The 17,604-nt window shown below is 43.3% G+C and overlaps 1 protein-coding gene and 1 long non-coding RNA gene across 4 annotated transcripts in view; one reads left to right on the top strand and one right to left on the bottom strand.

Moving 5' to 3' along the window:
* The window catches only part of HAL (histidine ammonia-lyase), a 132,366-nt gene that overhangs the window by 24,468 nt on the left and 90,294 nt on the right, over positions 1–17,604 (top strand). For both annotated transcript variants that reach the window (XM_085864055.1, XM_085864054.1), the window contains exons 4-7: positions 344–418; positions 4,627–4,699; positions 8,888–8,954; positions 15,106–15,143. In XM_085864055.1, coding sequence (XP_085720181.1) covers positions 344–418; positions 4,627–4,699; positions 8,888–8,954; positions 15,106–15,143 — 253 coding nt within the window. The remainder of the gene's footprint in view (positions 1–343; positions 419–4,626; positions 4,700–8,887; positions 8,955–15,105; positions 15,144–17,604) is intronic.
* LOC147008902 (uncharacterized) overlaps positions 1–17,604 on the bottom strand; it is a 96,672-nt gene that overhangs the window by 3,830 nt on the left and 75,238 nt on the right. Inside the window, exon 3 of one of the 2 annotated variants that reach the window (XR_015053277.1) lies at positions 15,928–16,616. The exons of the other annotated variant lie outside the window; for it this stretch is intronic. This is a non-coding gene — a long non-coding RNA (uncharacterized LOC147008902). Of the gene's footprint in view, positions 1–15,927; positions 16,617–17,604 lie in introns of those variants that run through there. 2 annotated transcript variants of the gene reach the window in all.

The following is a 17,604-nucleotide window of genomic DNA, read 5'->3' on the forward strand; positions in this document are numbered from 1 at the left end:
AATTTTGGCTTATTTGAGTGACCTTGGGGAACGGTAAAGAGTAATCAATGAATGCAGTGCAGTCAAAGATAGAAACTGTTTGGCCATTTCCTGGGACAAAGGATCCTGGTGCTGAGGCATATCATGTTAGTGAGCCTCAGATATGATAGTATTTTTTGACACCTGCAAAGCCGTACTTCGAACATTTGCCCAGAATTTATTTTCGACATTTTGGGAATTTGAAAAAGTGCTCTGTCAAAACAAATATGCCTATTTGAATTTCATCCACCACCTGTATTTGTAAACTCTGATACAAAAGTTAGCGTTGTTCAAAAAAAAAATCAAATTGTATTTGTATTGGCAGGTTATTGAGGTGGACGGAAACAACCTCTTGCCCGAGGAACTGGTGAAACTCAGTCACGGACTTTACGAATTGCAGGTAAAAACCATAGTATTCAACATTCTTGAACTATATTTCACACCAGCAAAGGTACGCTGGCATTGCCGGGTCTCTCATCCCACCCCGTACCCTGCCTCCTTCCACCCCTTCGTCTCCCTCATTTGACCCTGTTCCCTGCCTCCTCCCACCCCACCCCTTCCTTCCCTCCACTCACACCACACCAAATTGACTTCTCTTCCCTCCCTCCACCCACACCACCCCAAATTGAAGATATTGTAATGCTTTTGCGTAGACAATATTGAATGTTTTTTCCATCAAGGGCCAGAACATGTAAATTGTTTGGTGTTCTATACAACTCTATAGTTGGTCTGAACAACTCTATAGGCATATGGATCAAAATCGCTTATTTTACATTTTTGCAGGGTGGATATTTTGATAAGTTAGCTAAGGTGGTAACCTGTTTGTCTGCAAACTCTTCTTTCACCCTTGAGAGTTATGTAGTAAGATGAGCAGTAAAATTACCTTTAAAGTGATGTATTGCTTGTGTTTGTACTATTTTCGGTTTTTGAACAGGAGGTCACATGACTCCTTCTTCGCCAATCTCACCGATCAATGCAGGAGTTATTTTTCACATCTCATACCATATTTATGCCGAGTTTTGGCTTAATGTTTAGGGTTGTGGGCTTGGGATCCTAGGGTCCTGAGTTCAAATCCCACTTTGGTGTTTAATTAACACCAGGAATTTGACTCAGCCTGTCATCCTTCCAAGGTTGGCAAATGAGTACCAGCTTGCTGGTATCCTGTGTTGGAGTGGTGACCTGTCCAGGATTGTGCCCGATAACCCAGGAGACTGCTCTGCACAGAGTTTGGTCCCAATGGATACCATATTTGATGATTGGACCTCACCATCTCATCAATTTTATAGGTATCCATCAGGATTAACCTTGGGAGTTCAGATGAGAAAGTTTAAAAACATGCTAGCAAATCCCACCTGTCACTTCACTGAATATAGAGAAGGTGGGAGCATAGCCTTTCTTAAATATGTATGTTTAGTTATAAGAATCTGTAATTTCTGAACATTTTCAGATTGTACTCCAGATTTTGACACTTATTTTGTCCACGAGATCCAATCCTCAAATCCGAAACCATATTTTGATTGCTGTATGTACTTTAATTAGTCCGTGAGAGTAGATCATGTTTCCAAGGCAAGGCTTTTTGAGTAGGCCAAATCAAAATGGTGGCAAAGACACCTGCGAGATGAAGTTGACCCCAAGGATAAGCCTTTCATGAAGGTAAGCCGTTAATTACCTTCAAAAGGGGTGTTTAACTTTAACCAAATACCCAGTTTTCATTCATGCACTCCCTTGGAGTTCTCCGAGTCTGCATGCAAAGTTTTGGGCCACTAGGTTTCATGGTTTTGGAGTTATGGAGAAGACCCACACATACACTGACTGGCACACACTGACATTTATTATTATCGATATTTATAATAATAATAACACTATTCCTTTCACACTGTAAAGGAGTAAAGGGCTGCCAAGGCAGTTTCATTGGCAAGGAGTACAGTCCTGGACAGGTCACCACTCTGATGCAGGTTCCCCCAAATGGTTATTACCCCCAATACACTGGTACTCATTTTGCTTACCCCAGAAGGATGACAGGCTGAGTCACCCACACCTGGTGTTAATTCAATGGTCGACAGGGCAACGGTCGACAGGGGCTTGAACTCGGGATTCTAAGGGATCCACCTTAACCGCTATGCCAACACGAGGTTATATTAATCATATATATATATATATATATATATATATATATATATATATATATATATATATATATATATATATTGTTACGTTTGAGGGGGGGGTATGCATTCAAAGGGTAATTAGGATGTTTAATTAGGTAAGCCATGCTGTTCGAGTTTACCAGGATCTCGATGTAATAAGTAGCAATTCAGTGGTGATAAGTTGTCCAGTAAATGTTCATTTCTTCAAGGGGGGAAATGATAATTGTCACGTAATTAGATAGGGACACGGGATAGGGTAAGTGTGTCTGCGTAAACCCCTTTTGGTATTCTCTGGAGACTGGCCGTGACGTCACAGGACAGTGCAGCGGATGGCTCCGCCCCGTGATCACGATTGGCAGAAGGCGACGGCGGTGGGCCAATAAACGGCTCGATTGGAAGTGACGAGGACAGGAGGATAAAAAGGTTCTGTTCGGGGTCGAAAAGGAAGAGGAAGAAGATCGGGACAAAACGATCGTGTTTTTTTGGTGTGGAGGCTGTTGCGCGGAGAGCGTCCTTGTTGTGCTGATTCGATCGTGTTCTTCATCGTGTCTTGGAGCCTTGCTGAGCCTCGTGCCTCACCTTGGTTGGCTCTGGGGTTCTGCTGACTCGGAGTACGGGGTCGAACGGCGGGCGGACCTGCCTCCCTCTCCTGCTCGCAACTTGGCGCCAGAACTGGTTCCCTGGCGGCTGTGAGCGGACTTGGGCCAAGACCAGGAGGTCGACAGCACCACGGTTTCTCCTGCCCCCCTGACGAGAGCAAGGCCAGCTTGTCCGACGCCGATCCAGGGACAGTTGCGTCCACACCACGGTCCAGCCTGACCACCAGAAATAGCTACGTTGTGTGTGTGTGTGTGTGTGTGTGTGTGTGTGTGTGTGTGTGTGTGTGTGTGTGTGTGTGTGTGTGTGTGTGTGTGTGTGTGTGTGTGTGCTTGGCGCCTTAGAGGGTTTGAGATCTGTATATTCATTGGAATTGTCTGTGTTTTTCCCCACGCCCGATCCCACACCATCCCGTCGAATCGCCCCAGATCCCTTTTCTTGCCGAGTCTTGTTATTTCTGGTTAATAGTAAAAACAAATAAACATCATCAACTCAGTGAAAAGTGACTCGTGCCACCTTCCTCGTCCCGTTTGCGGTAGAGCGATCAGAACCGCCATGTTTGGGTTATAAATAAATAAACCGCCGCCATCGTTTCGGCTCATTCTACGTTGGCGGGACTGTTCAAGTCCCGTCGACGTCACAATATATATACTAATATATTGATATATTATTGAAACAAATGTTACACAAGACATTCTGAGACAATGGTTTGATGTAGTTTGAGTTTGATCCTCAACCCGACTACAAAACTGTTACCCTGGTGTTTCATGTGCAAGGCGATTCATCAATGTGTGTGCCGTCCCTCGGATGAACATTAAATTGGGCGTCCCGTCTACTGGAATTAGTTGGTGGCACATTAAAGATCCCACGGTGTCCTTTTACGAAGAGTAGGTGTGTTATCACTGGCAATTCTTGCTCCAAACTACAGGGGGAACTACATCTGTGGCCAGCAAATTATACTACCATGCGTTGCATATTAAAGAAGAATATAGTAACCTTATAAGCTTTATTGTTCCACAGGGATTTAAGACTCACGAAAGAGCTTGTACATAAATCACATTTATGTCAAAAGCATCAAGAGACATCAGTATACTTTTACATTAATTTCAAGTGTTTTCTGATTGGACAAAACACGTATACAACTCTGAATTGATGATTATTAAAAACTGAACCAATCAGGATGGGTTACTAATTTGAAGTTTTCAGGTTGAATATTGAAGGTTGCCGATTCTAACTTAATTCTAGCTCTGGCACGTTGCTCGGTTTTATTCACTTAAGTGTCTTGGTCATGTGCCAGAGCAAAGAGTGAAAGGAGCATTAAAGCAAATAAGCACTGTCATCATCATCATCATCATCATCATCATCATCATCATCATTCTGCTCACTCTGGGTTTGGTGTGATAATGGTGTGCATTGCAGCCTTATACGAACCAATTAACTCATGTACATACTTCGAGGACAGTGATGGCTATTGGGGTAAGTGGGGGGCAGGGTCTATGTCCTGAAGTACATTGAGGTATATTTTCCTGGGGGATCAAAGCCATCTACCTTTACCTTATAAATGCCAAATCTTGAGATATCTTATGAATCAAAAGTTATCCCACAGTGGGAATTTCCATAAGAAATACTGTACTTCACATTTGTTGTAAGGTCAAAAGTAGTGAGACATTTTCCAAATATTCAGATTTTTTTTAATTTTTTTTTTCTACACTTATTGTACATATCTAATGCTCATACGTGCATTAACCGTGCACTATCAGAGTTCCACCATCATTCATCTTGCCGAATATTTTGTTTTGGCACTAAATGTGATTTGAAAAGAACGTTCATATGTTTGACATGATCTATTGATATTTTCGCACAGCTCAAAGAAGAAGCAAAAGGAAAGATTCAGAAATCCCGTGAGATGTTGGAATCTCTGATGCAAAAAAAAAAAGGTTTGTTTACACGCATGATATGAGACAAACATAATTATATAAATTATTCATTCATTCATGGTACGTGGCTAATGGTTTACATCATTACAGGAATATATATATATATATATATATATATATATATATATATATATATATATATATATATATATATATATATATATATATATATATATATATATATATATATATATATATATATATATATATATATATATATATATATATATATATATATATATATATATATTTGCGAATTCGCGCCCGCCGGCGTGCGATCGGCCGCGTACTCGAATCGCGGCACGTCACCCACCGGACGGACAATTCCGTTGTGACCCTCTCGGACCAACGCCGGGAACTAGTAACGGGTGGGCCTTTCGACCTCACCACAATCGTGCCAATCGGCCACCCACGTAGGATAGGGTTGTTCGCCAAACTCGACCTACCTAAGTACCCACGCGGATGGTGAACTGGGCGATCGTACCTCGCCACAGGTCGACTCCGGACACAAGCCGCTTGGGCGGTCCGTTCCGTACTATCGGGATAACCGAGCGGTGTTATCGTCGACCTGGACGGTTCAGATTAATAACTGGGATGTTGAACCCACTACGAACCCCTTACGTGATGCAAGATGGAAATTCAAACGAAGGAAAGGACTCAGCGAAACGGGGAACAAGTTCACACAAGCACGTTTAATTGCACACGCAGACCAGCACGGAAGGCACGTATACAGTCACAATCATCATGTACAATAAAGCAAAAGCAAGTCAAGAAATGGCACGTATACACAATCACAGGCAAAAGAGATGTCCCGACTAAACCCGACACACGGCAACACTTAACCAGTTTTACTTCAAGGACAGGTGCCACCCACAGTCATTTACACGAACCCAAAGGAAAAGAGAAAGTTGCGACTTCCCTGCACGCATCGTCCAGCGTCGCGTCCTTGAACTCGAATCCGAGCCTCCCCCGATGTGGTCTGCGACTCGCACCTCGCGCCGGCACGTGTAGCCGCTCCGCGCCACGAACGGGGCTTCCGGCACTATCTCAGCGCGGATTATGGGGGAGGGGAAATTGTTGACGCTCGGGCTCGAAGGGGAGAATGGTGGATGCTCCGTCCCACCGACGCAGTCTCGGGACCGCGGGCTGATCGTTCCGGCACCTGGCAGAAGGCTCGCCCTCTCCCGATGTAGACGGTGACAGGGCCCAGGACGAGGATGCTCCGACTCGACTCCCTCCAGCTAGAATCGTAGGAAAACTCTCTGAAGAACTCGTAGACGAACGAACCACCAACAGCAACAACCACACTGCAGACGAGCGAAGAGGAAGAGGAGGAGGAAGAGTGGAGGAAGAGAGAAAGAGAGTGAGAGCACGCGCCCCGCCCATGTCCGTCCTTTATAGCGTGGGGCTCCGCCCTTCGCTCCGCCCCGTTTTCGGCTCCACCCTCCTTCGAGAAGGTTCTCGAAAAGGGGCGTTCCCTCACCCCGACCGCCTCACGCTGTCCATCCACCAATCGGCGGCGAGCCGCCCTTCCCCCTTCCCCCACACCAAGCGCGGGGAAGAATGGCGGGAAAAGCCCACGAGCATCGTTGGTGGTTTTTGTTTGTTTGAAATAAAAGAAAGAACAGAGAAATGGCGAACTCAAAGCGTCGCAGCCCGGATGGATCACATAAATTCCCTCTATACAACGGGTTTGGGCTAACTACACATGGACCTATCGAGATATCTTACCTGAGGACTCTTTATGGTGTAATGCGAATTTCCACAGCCGTAACAATATATACACAAGTTGCATGATTGAGTCTGAACAGGGTAAACATCGTAGCCACAGCATGTATAATGCTCGATGATACCTCATTTAAGAGCTCATGAATCCAGACAGTGCATGCGCCGGTCTAAATATATCGACATTCATGAAATTTCGAGTTGTGTGCATTTTTGTTGCCCACACTGGTGGTGTATCGGCTCAGAGTCATTGGTTCGCACACGTACAGGAAGTAAAAAAGAATATGACAAACTATTTAGTCAATTCTGTCAACGTACAATTAATTACCTTTCAATCAATTTACTTCACCAAGAAACCTTAACAGTCTTAACAGTTAGTGACTGTTATGCTGTCAAAAGACATTCATCGCAAACTCCACAAATATTCCACACACTATTGGCGCTCACAGGATGGTCTTGAGATACGCACGCACCACTCTAAGCTGTCTAGCCTGGGTTTGAATCCCGACCCAGCCATAAACTGTCGTCCCAGTGTTTCACAGGCAAGGTGATTCATCAATGTGTGTGCTGTCCCTCATATGGATGTTAATTGGGATTCCTGTCTGCCGGTATTCGTTGGTGGATGTTAAAGATCTCACGGTGTACAGGCGAGCTATCATTTCACATCCACCAAAATATAAATCCGACATAATATTACACTTATCCTCTTTGTTAGTTACGAAAATGCAAGTATGTTGGTTGGTCTAGTCTGTTATAGTTTGTCTATGTCAATCACTTACAGGTCACAATTTTACTCCGATCTTCATGAAACTTAACCACCTGGTCGAGGTAGTCACAAGCTAGAAGCCTATTTTTTGAGGTCAAAGGGTCAAGGTTATGTAAAATTGTCAATTATCAACTGATTGACTTGAAATTTGAACAGGGTTTACATATTGGGTCATTGATGACTATTTTTGAGGTCAAAGGTCAAGCTGACATAAAATCGTCAGTTGCCATCTGCTTTACATTTGAACAGAATTTGTATATTAAGTCACTGAATTGGTTCACCAATAAAGCAAGAAAGGTATTGTTTTTGAGGTCGAAAGGGCAAGGTTGCAGCAACTGATTTAGCAAATTCCAGTTGATGACAGCTTGTTGGTTTGTTTCTCTGTCTGTCATTCCGACGATTTTCTCTTAAACTACTCGACTAGAGACCATAAAACACATTTCCTTATGAAGGTATGCCTGGTGTTGGCTCAATAGTTAGGGTAGTGGGCTGGGGATCTGAGGATCCTGAGTTCAAATCCCACTCGGCTGTTGAATTAATACGAGGTGGGGTTGACTCTGCCTGTCATCCTTCCGAGGTCAGCAAAATGAGGGCCAGCTTGCTGGTATCCTGTGTTGGAGTGGCGACCCGTACAGGATTGTGTCCAATAGCCAAGGAGACTGCTTCGGCAGCACCAATGCTCTGCACAGAGTATGGTCCCAATGGATGGATGGATTATGAAGGCCTTTCTCCGAGAAGTTCTGGTTGCAGATTATGAATGACCTTGTATGTTTTTTATTATCATTTAGCTGATTTCACCGCTATTTTTACTGAAGAATCGAGGGATGACAACATCTCACGAGATTGTGTATTTAATGTTTTTTTTTTAAATTTCCTTTTAACATTGTTCTTAATGAACGAGAACAGGAATGTTCTTAACAATGGAAAGAAAGGGTGAAGACATTGTAAATTTAACATTTCGTCATTATTTACTTTTAACATTGTTTTTAATGTTAAAAGTGAAACAGGAACAACATTGGAACAACATTTTAATTAGCCAGGCATTCACCTTCGTGCTTCTGTCGTGTAAGACTATCATTTGTGCCTAATTTAATTAATATATTTAATGCTCATGCGAAAAGGATGTGATGCACCTTTTTTGAATTGAATTGCCAGTCGATTAAAAATTTCTATGTTTCACATAGCCAATAAAAAATAATTAAATTAAATGATGGTCAAATGGCCTCCTGCACCAAAGTTCCTTGTGTCATGTTTTTTTCAAAATGAGAAGACAGTGGGAGGGGAGAACAGACAGTTGGAGGTGGGGGGGGTGTGCATAGAATTGGGAGAGGGAGGTTGAGGTGCTGGGAGGATGGAGGGGTTGAAGATTTGGGGTTGGTCAGGGGTAGAAGACTTTAAAAATAAAGGGGGAGGGGAGGGCAGCGAGCTTAGGTTGTGGGGGGGCATCGTGGGGACAGAAGGGTGTTGAGGATTTGAAAGGGGGGTTGAGGGCTTGAGGTTGGGAAAGGGGGATGAGGACTTGAAGAAGAAAGGGAAAGTGGAGGAGAGAGAGAGTTGGAGTGGAGGTGGGAGGAGGGGGGGTTCAGGAGGGTCACTTGAAGTCACATTTTAGATTACGTGGAATTTCCGGGGTTCCCTGCTAGTAATATACAGTATATCAGTACTGTACATACATAATATGATTTTTATGCCTGCAGCTGTATATGGTGTTACAACTGGATTTGGAAATTTTGCAAGAACCATCATCTCCTCGGATAATATCGAGTGAGTAAAAACCTCCGTTTTTTCAATGCATTACACAAATATGTACAGGGGCCTGCCAAAGTTTTCACATTTTGATGACATCTGAGCTTATTTTATGATGCTTTTGAATCAAACTTAAAATATATATGTTATATATATGAAGACCACAAGGGGAAAACCAGAGATGTCAGGATAAGTCAATTTTGAAGAAACTGAAAAACAAAGTTTCAAGACTTTGGTGGACTGTTTAATAACTGTCATATGGATTTCTTTTCCAGTAAAAGGAAGAGTGATCATTGGCCGATCAAATTAAGCATGTAGCATTTGCCAAGCTTCTGTGTTATTTAATTTAAGAGCAAAGAACGAATCAATGTTGCAAACTGACATCACTGGTTATTCCCTTGTTTAATAATTGCCATGCAATTTTAACCCAGGATGTGTAGCAAATTCATGTTTTTGGTTATTAGCATACATTACATGACTTTGGTGATCACAGATTATTTTTTTCAACATTAAACGGTCATTGTTATTTTGTTTGATTGGTGTTCAACGCCATAGTCAAGGGTATTTCGCTTATATGACGACGGATTCTCCATTTCTTACTCCGTACTACTTAATATGATGGAAAACCGGGAGGAAACCAAGGATAAACCACCCCCGCGATAGCCGAAGTCACCTCATGTGACTCCCTCATATACCTAAGCAGGTTGATTGGGCGGTGGGTACATCGAATGAGGATGGGTACTCAGACGCGCTAACCATTAAGCCACGGCGTGGGTCCCATAAAAGTCACAATTGAGGTTTGACCAGGCTTGAACCAAGATATGCACCAACTACGGAGCCCATGATATAACCAAATAGGCCATTGTAGTGCTCAGAGTTTATGCTGTGAAAGTTTTACAACCTTTCGTTTTTTAGTTTCTCAACTCTGAATATTATGGTGGAACAGTTAACATGAATGAAAGGGAGATAACCAGGAGTAAAGTACTGACAACTCTGGGTTTCTACTTGTTCAGCTTTGAAAACACTTGTTTTTTTCATTGCACAGCGAAACTTTATACCATATAAATTATGTGACACCCCTGGTTATTTGTTAAAGTAATATTGTGAGAGGAAACTTTATGTTGCCAACTATTGGCAGGTGCAATAACCCTGAAATTTATAAAAAAGTGACATCTCTGGTTTTCCCCTTGTGGTCTTCATATATATATATATATATACAATATACATATATCTACTATATATAAATGGCAGTCCTGTCTGTCTGTTTTTTGTAACGAATAAGCTCCTAGACCAGTGAACCGATCTTGATGAAACTTTACACATATATAGAACTAACATTCAGCTCCAGGATACGCTAAGTGGCTCTCCATAAAAATGAAAAAAAATATATATATAAATAAAATAAATAAAATTTCCATTAGGAAAAAAAATGGCTTTCGAATAGTGCGCCGGTGTTTTAATCATAACAAAAGGCTTCATGGTTAAAAACGCTAGGGTTTTTTGAAATACAAAATGTTCGTATTCGTTAACTTTTTAAACATACACATTCTCCTCCTGTTATTTGAATTCTCGAACTGCACGCGCACGGCAACAGCTAACTGCTGATCGATCTGCTCATGAAAGAGCCAGGCAAGCGGAGTCAGCTGCAGAGAGAGAGAGAGTCGTCTTACTGCTGATATATCTGCTCATGAACGAGCCAGGCAAGCAGAGTGGGCTGCAGAGAGAGAGCGTCGCCTAACTGCAAATAGAGCGTCACACCGATGGGCGAGAGAAGCACAAAACTCACGTTCCAGCTTTCTAGGTCCGGGTTTTAGCAGGACATCAAGGACAGTTGCCACTGCTGCTGGAAACATTGAGTGGCTCAAGGCCGCCTTCAACTATGACCTATCTAAGGATTACGGCAGCATAAAGCCTTCCTTCCATAAATCTGAGGAATAAAAGAAGCCTTCCTAATTTTCTCCATACAACTAATGCCTCAGTCTAACTAGCGTGAGGAAAATAGGACAAATTTCCCAGGTATTACCGGGTACTTCAGTATATATATATATATATATATATATATATATATATATATATATATATATATATATATATGTATGTATATATATGTATGTATATACATATATATATATATATATGTATGTATATACATATATATATATATATATGTATGTATATACATATATATATATATATATATATATATATGTATGTATATACATATATATATATATATATATATATGTATGTATATACATATATATATATATATATATATATATATATATATATATATATATATATATATATATATATGTATGTGATCTAAAAGAAAACGGGACTCATCGGACCAGGTGACTTTCTTCTACTGCTCCAAGGTCCAGTTCCGACGCTTGCGTGCCCATTGTAGGTGCTTTCGACGATGGACAGGGGTCATCACAGGCACTCTGACTGGTCTGCGGCTACGCAGCCCCATACGCAGCAGGTCGCGATGCACTGTGGATTGCGACACATTCCTCCCGTGACCACCATTAAAATTTTCTGCGACTTGTGCCACAGTCGACCTTCTGTCGGTTTGGACCAGATGAGATAGCTTTCGTTGCCCTCGCGCAGCGATGAGCCTTGGGCGCCCAACACCCTGTCACCGGTTTGTGGTTTGTCCCTCCTCGGACCACTGTCGGTAGGTACTCCCCACTGCTGACCGGGAGCACCCCACAAGCCTTGCCGTTTCAGAGATGCTCTGACCCAGTCGTCTGACCATAACAATTTTACCCTTGTCAAAGTCGCTCAGGTCTTTACTCCTGCCCATTTCTCCTGCATCCAACACATCAACTTCAAGAACTGACTGTTCACTTGCTGCCTAATATATCCCACCCCTTGACAGGTGCCATTGTAACAATATTCTTCACAAACTACTCCAAAATGATAAAGCTTAAAAATGCAGATAAAATGTTAATAATTTAGATTAACAGAGAAAATCAGCTGATTCTCAGTTGCACAAGTATTCAAACCCTTTGCCTAATTCAACCTAAATAACTTCAGGAGCAAATTATTTGTTTGAAACGTTACAAAATAAGTGTAATAGGTTTCACCTGCATGTAATCAGTGGTTTAACTTAAAAATTAATTTTTACCATCAATTTATTCAAAAAGCAACAACACTGCAACCACTGAACGAGTTACTCGCAACTGGCAAGCACACTGAAGTGTTTGAATGGTCGGAGCTGATCTTGTTAGCCTTTCACACTCTCAATGATGCAGAATCCCTCTCAAAGACTTAATCAGCCCTTGCTGGCTTCCAAACTCCATCTTCTGGGTTATTTATATCTCTGGTCCTTCACGAGCATCTCCCAGTTCCTCTGCCTGCTTCCCGAGCTCCTTTTAACTCCAACTCTGTATCCCCATTCGCTCATAAATTCACCAGAACAGTCTTGGGGTAGGGCCTACTTAGTAACAGCCAATCAGATAGATGCACTTCACTGTCCTCGGCCATACTTCCTCTGTGGGCAAAAACACTTCAAAGCCCAGCCCATATACTACACCCACATTGTTCTAATTTGATCATAGTTGAATCTTCTATCCATTTTGTTTCAGATCAAGGCTTCTCGAGTCAGTAAAAGCAATATCCACTCTAAATACTCTCAAATATCATGGCTCGCAAGGAGAATAGACAAAATACAGAGAAAAAGACGTTGTTCAGAGGAGATGACAGATGATATGGCAGAGGGTAGAGTCATCAGCAAAGAGATAAAGAGGATTTTCCAGGGAATCTGAGAGATCATTGATGAAAACCAGAAAAATTACAAGGCCAAGAACACTGCCTTGAGGAACTCCAGCCTTGACGGGAAAGGAAGTCCACCAGCCATGAGTGGAGATTGCCTTGTATACTATAGGAAGAGAGTTTGGTGAGCTGTGCGGGATGCCAGACCATATCGAAAGCTCACGATATGTCTCGGGAGATGGCTCTGATCTCATGTCTGGCATTTAGGATCTCCATCCATTGTTGGGAAAGCAGAAGTAACATGTCCAGGTTTGAGTGACCTGGTCTAAATCCAAAATGATGATTGGAAATCAAGCCATTGGAGAAGAGGAAGGATTTCATATCTGAAGCGATGATGGATTCCATAACCTTGCTGATGATTTGGAGCAGGCTGGTTGGTTTGTAGTTGCAGGGATCAGTCAGTTTTTGCACCTTTTTTATGCAGAGCGGTAATATTTGCTGATTTCCAAGCAGATGGCAGATGACCTTGAGAAAATGAGAGGGTGAATAGAACAGAGAGAGGGTGAGCAAGAGCAACAAAGCAGGTTTTTAGAACACAAGGGCTGATGCCATCTGGACCGGTTGCAGCATCTGAATCAAGGTTTCACAGCAAGCTCTCCACTTCGTCAGGAGAAAAGGACAAAGAGTCCAGGAACAGCTGGGTGTGACTGGGTAAGGTGGGTACAGAAAGTGATGGGTTTGGGACACAAGATTTCGAAGCAAATACAGAGTTTAGGCATTCAGCCTTTTTGTGTGCAGTATCAGCTCTGCAGCCATTTGAGGTAAGGGAGTGGATGGAGGGGGAACAACCACTAGAAACGGACTTAACCAGGCACCACCAGGATTTGGAGGTTGGAGACAGGTTTGAGCATTCAGACTTGAGATGGGAAAGATGTTGTTTCCAGGCTCTCCTCAGGGTAGACACACACTTGTTCCGAGCGTTGTGGAAGGAACTGAGATTTCTTTCAGCAAGATTTGCCTTCCATGAGGTGAAGACAAGTTGTTTCAGGACAACAGTCTCACCCTCACCACAAGCTTCATTGTACCATTGGCGGGAGAGGAAGGGGATGATAACTGAAGATGAGATGGAATAAATCTGTGCATGAAAGAGAGAAAATTTCTTTGAAAGAATTCCCAGGACGAGTTGATGTCGGAGAAAGTAGAAATGGAAGACCAGTCTAGAACTTTGATGGCTGCTTGAAGACCCTGCCAGTCAGCCTAAGTGAAGTGCCATACTAGTCAGCGCCAAGAGGGTTCTCTACTAACAGCCAGAGAGACGACCGCTTTAACAAGCACGTGGTCAGATGAACCGATTGGAGCGAAGGAAGAACAGCAGAAATTTTCTGGGAAATTGGTTAAAATCAAATCCAAAAGAGATGGAGTACCCTTGGCTGAGATCCAGGTCAGGAAGTTGACAGATTGTGTCAGTCCCAATGAGTTGCAGAAGTCCTTTGCTGAAGTGCCATGGCAGGTGAGGGAGGTACCCACACGCAGCTAGCTGGCATGGCAATTGAAGTCACTGCATAAGAGGAAGAGTGAGTTTGGATGAGTGGATAGAAGTTGGTCCATGTTTTCTGCGAGCAAAATGTAAATGGAGTCATCGTTGTTTGGTGGACGGTACAAAGCATATAAAACAAGAGGCAGAAGTGGAAGGGAAGCCGTAGCCAGAGGTAGTTTGGGGGTGTGGAGGAGTCAGGGCAGTGTATGGAGAGTGAGGAATAGAGTTTCTGATAAAAAGAGCAACTCCGCTGCCAGGACGAGGCTCAGGTCTGTCATACTGGAGGAGGAAGTAACCAGGGAGAGAAACCAAGGAGTCAGAAATGTCTTGAAGGAGGAAAGTTTCTGTTGAGCAGATTTTGTCTGTTTTGTCAGTGGCAACCTGTATGGAGAGATCAGTCAGGTTAGAGCGAAGGCCCTGGATGTTTGAGGTCCTCAGTTTTAAGGAAGAGGGAGGGCAGGAGGCTTTGGGTGCAGGAGGAGAGGGGGGATAGTGTGAGGGAGCAGGGGTGAAGGTAGTAAGAGTTGATGACAGCTGATGACAGATTGTAGACGAGCTCAGGGAAAGGGTCGGATGGGGAGGAGGACAAAGAGCTCGGTGGTGAAGGGATGAGTAGCAGTAGGGAGTAATAAAAGAGAGCTCTTTTTGGCAGAATTTATTAGAGATAATAAAATGATGATGATTATTATGAAATATGATACAAGGAGAAACGATTTTTTTGCAGCATTATCAGAGCGTTGGCACTTAATTCTTATTATTTTTCTGTCAGCAATACTGTACTTAAAATGATGTACATCGAATGTCCCACAGGTGTGACAAGTAATTCATCTTTTTTCACCTGTGGCAATTACTGTCTGAGATTGCTGATAACATGTTGCCCTCATGATAACCATCACCAATTCCTTTTTGTAGATTGCTGCAAGAGAACCTCATCCGCTCTCATGCATCAGGTGAGCTTCTATATGATCTCAACTTCTTTGTTTTTATTTCATACATCAATAACTCTTCAATCCTTCCTTTCATTTGCCTTTCCAGTTGCCGTTTATGTTATGAAAAGTTTGAATAATGCAAATGAATGAAGGAATAGGGAAAGAGCATTGAGCATATCAAACCTCAGCCATATTTCCCTTTCAAATCAGCCTTTAAAATTGGTAATTTTTTTCACGATACCTGGAGGTATTAAAATATCCATTTGTAATGGTTAAAATTCTGTGCTTTCATATTTTCCTTCGCAGTTGTTGGGAACGTACAAATTGACTTTCATAATCAATATAGAGTAAAATACTGCAGCAGTTCAATTAGTGCCGGACCACAATGTATATTGTTGTGGACTTGAGCTTCGAGGCTCGCCACGAGGAGAAGCGCTCGGGTCCCTCTCGAATGACCGGTCCTGAAGCTGCCAGGCACAGATAACTCCGCGCACCGGCAGGTTGCTCGGCAACCACGAACGCCGATTGGCTTGGCCAATCTGGGCAGGGTTACACTACTTCACATGTTACCTTACCAGTGGACGGCTGGTCAATTAGGGTCACATACCCTCGATGCATACTTGCGTTAAACTTACCCAATCAGGTGCAGCCGAGCGGAGCTGCCAAGTGTGCATTGGCTAATAAACAGATTGTTGGGGTAGAACTTCCTGGCTAAGCTCATGTGTGGACCATGCTGGACCAATGAAGGAAAAGATGAAACGAGCTGAGTACATTGATAACAAGCAATTTATTACAGAAAGGCGAGGAATATTATGTGGCACAGTAAGTGGTTTATTGATAAAATGTACAGCGGGGGAAAGCAAAATAATTGTGGGTGCAGCAAAAGAAAATATAATTATTCAAGAAAGAAACAGTGCAGTGTTAACCCGATAAACGCCTCCAATCTTAACTTGTTACACGTTACAGATGCCAACACACACACACACACACACACACACACACACACACACACACACACACACACACACACACACACACACACACACACACACACACACACACACACACCTGAGGAAAATAGAGTTAGCCCAGAAAGAGAAGCAGTTGAGGTGTAGGCGACCTTGTTGTACCTGGCATGGTCGATGGACATACGCAACCCAATCGCTTAGAAAGGGGGAGGAGGGAAGAAAACTATGGGTGTTTATGATGCATGAGTGGGAGGTGCAAAAATGTAATGCAGCATGATCCAAGAGGAAGATGTGAAAGTTGCAAATCGGTAATGCTCTTTTAGTGGACGAGGCACAAATGGAGAAAGATGCGTGAGAGAAAATCTGTAAGTGGTATTGAATACTGGCTGTGGAACGCAGCCGAAGTTGAGCGCCGATGACCCGGCAAGTCTTGGTAACTGCTCGCTTTGCCCTGCTCAGTTGTGCTGCCTCCTCAGCTCGGTTGCGCTCGGCTTGGTAAAGGCTTCAAAGAGATTTGGCTTGGAAGCTGGAAGAAAGAGAGGGAATGATCCCGATTTGCTCTCTTTTATAGAGCCTGGAGTGTCGGAGGGAAAGCGGATCAACAGACCCTGTCGGCATTTCCGAGCTCCCTCATTGGCGCATAGCCATCACCCAGCACCGTAGCCATGCCCTGCCAGGCTCCCGAGCGAAAATGGCCTGTTGCCTCCGTGCCTGGCCATGCGACACAGCTCTGCAATTAACATTGGCTGAGGGTTTTTGTGAGCGCTCTCCGGCCCTGAACGTACACGTAACTCCATTCGAGCGTTGTTATTTAGCGGAACACCAGAGCTATCCGGACATCATTAAACGAACCCTTCGTGTATATTTGCACTTCAAATTCCACACCGAAACACCACGGCTTGCAATATCCTTCATTTCCCCTGCATTCTCAGAGACTGTGGTGAATGTCCAGGGAGATAACTGTGGTTGGTGGCAGTAGTCGAGGTGATTGTAGTATGGAGACTGAAGTGGTTGGTCACGGTTGTGGCATTTGTGGCGAAGCGGTTGGGTATAGGTTGTTGTGGGGATTTTTGGAAGGCGTTTGTAGTGATCATGGTGAGCGTTGTAGCGTTGTGACAAGCGTGGTGAGGGTCTGAGGTGAGGTGTCGGTTGGTTTATGGTGCTCCATTTGAACAGGAAATGGCACGTGTATGCAAACGAGCTGGATTGCTGCGGCTTCTCGATGCTCCGCAGATAGCGTGACTGGCTCCGCAGATCAACCCTTGTTAAATTGAAATTAAAATATTTTATCAGAGTGGGAGATTGAAAATAACCTTTATTCATATGCAGCCTGTGGCTGCTTGGCTGAATCATTTTCTGGGGGCACGGCTGTGTCGCTGATGCAGTGTCCCCTGTTACCAGTAACCTAGTACTTATTTTGCCGACCTCAGAAGGATGACAGGCTGAGTTAACCCATCTGGTGTTGCTTCAACGGGAAAAACAGGTGCTTGAATTCAAGACCCTAAGATCTTAAG

Source organism: Eptatretus burgeri, chromosome 18 (assembly GCF_056783735.1).
Source record: "Eptatretus burgeri isolate ZD-2024b chromosome 18, Ebu_testis_v1, whole genome shotgun sequence".
Taxonomy (NCBI): Eukaryota; Metazoa; Chordata; class Myxini; order Myxiniformes; family Myxinidae; genus Eptatretus; species Eptatretus burgeri.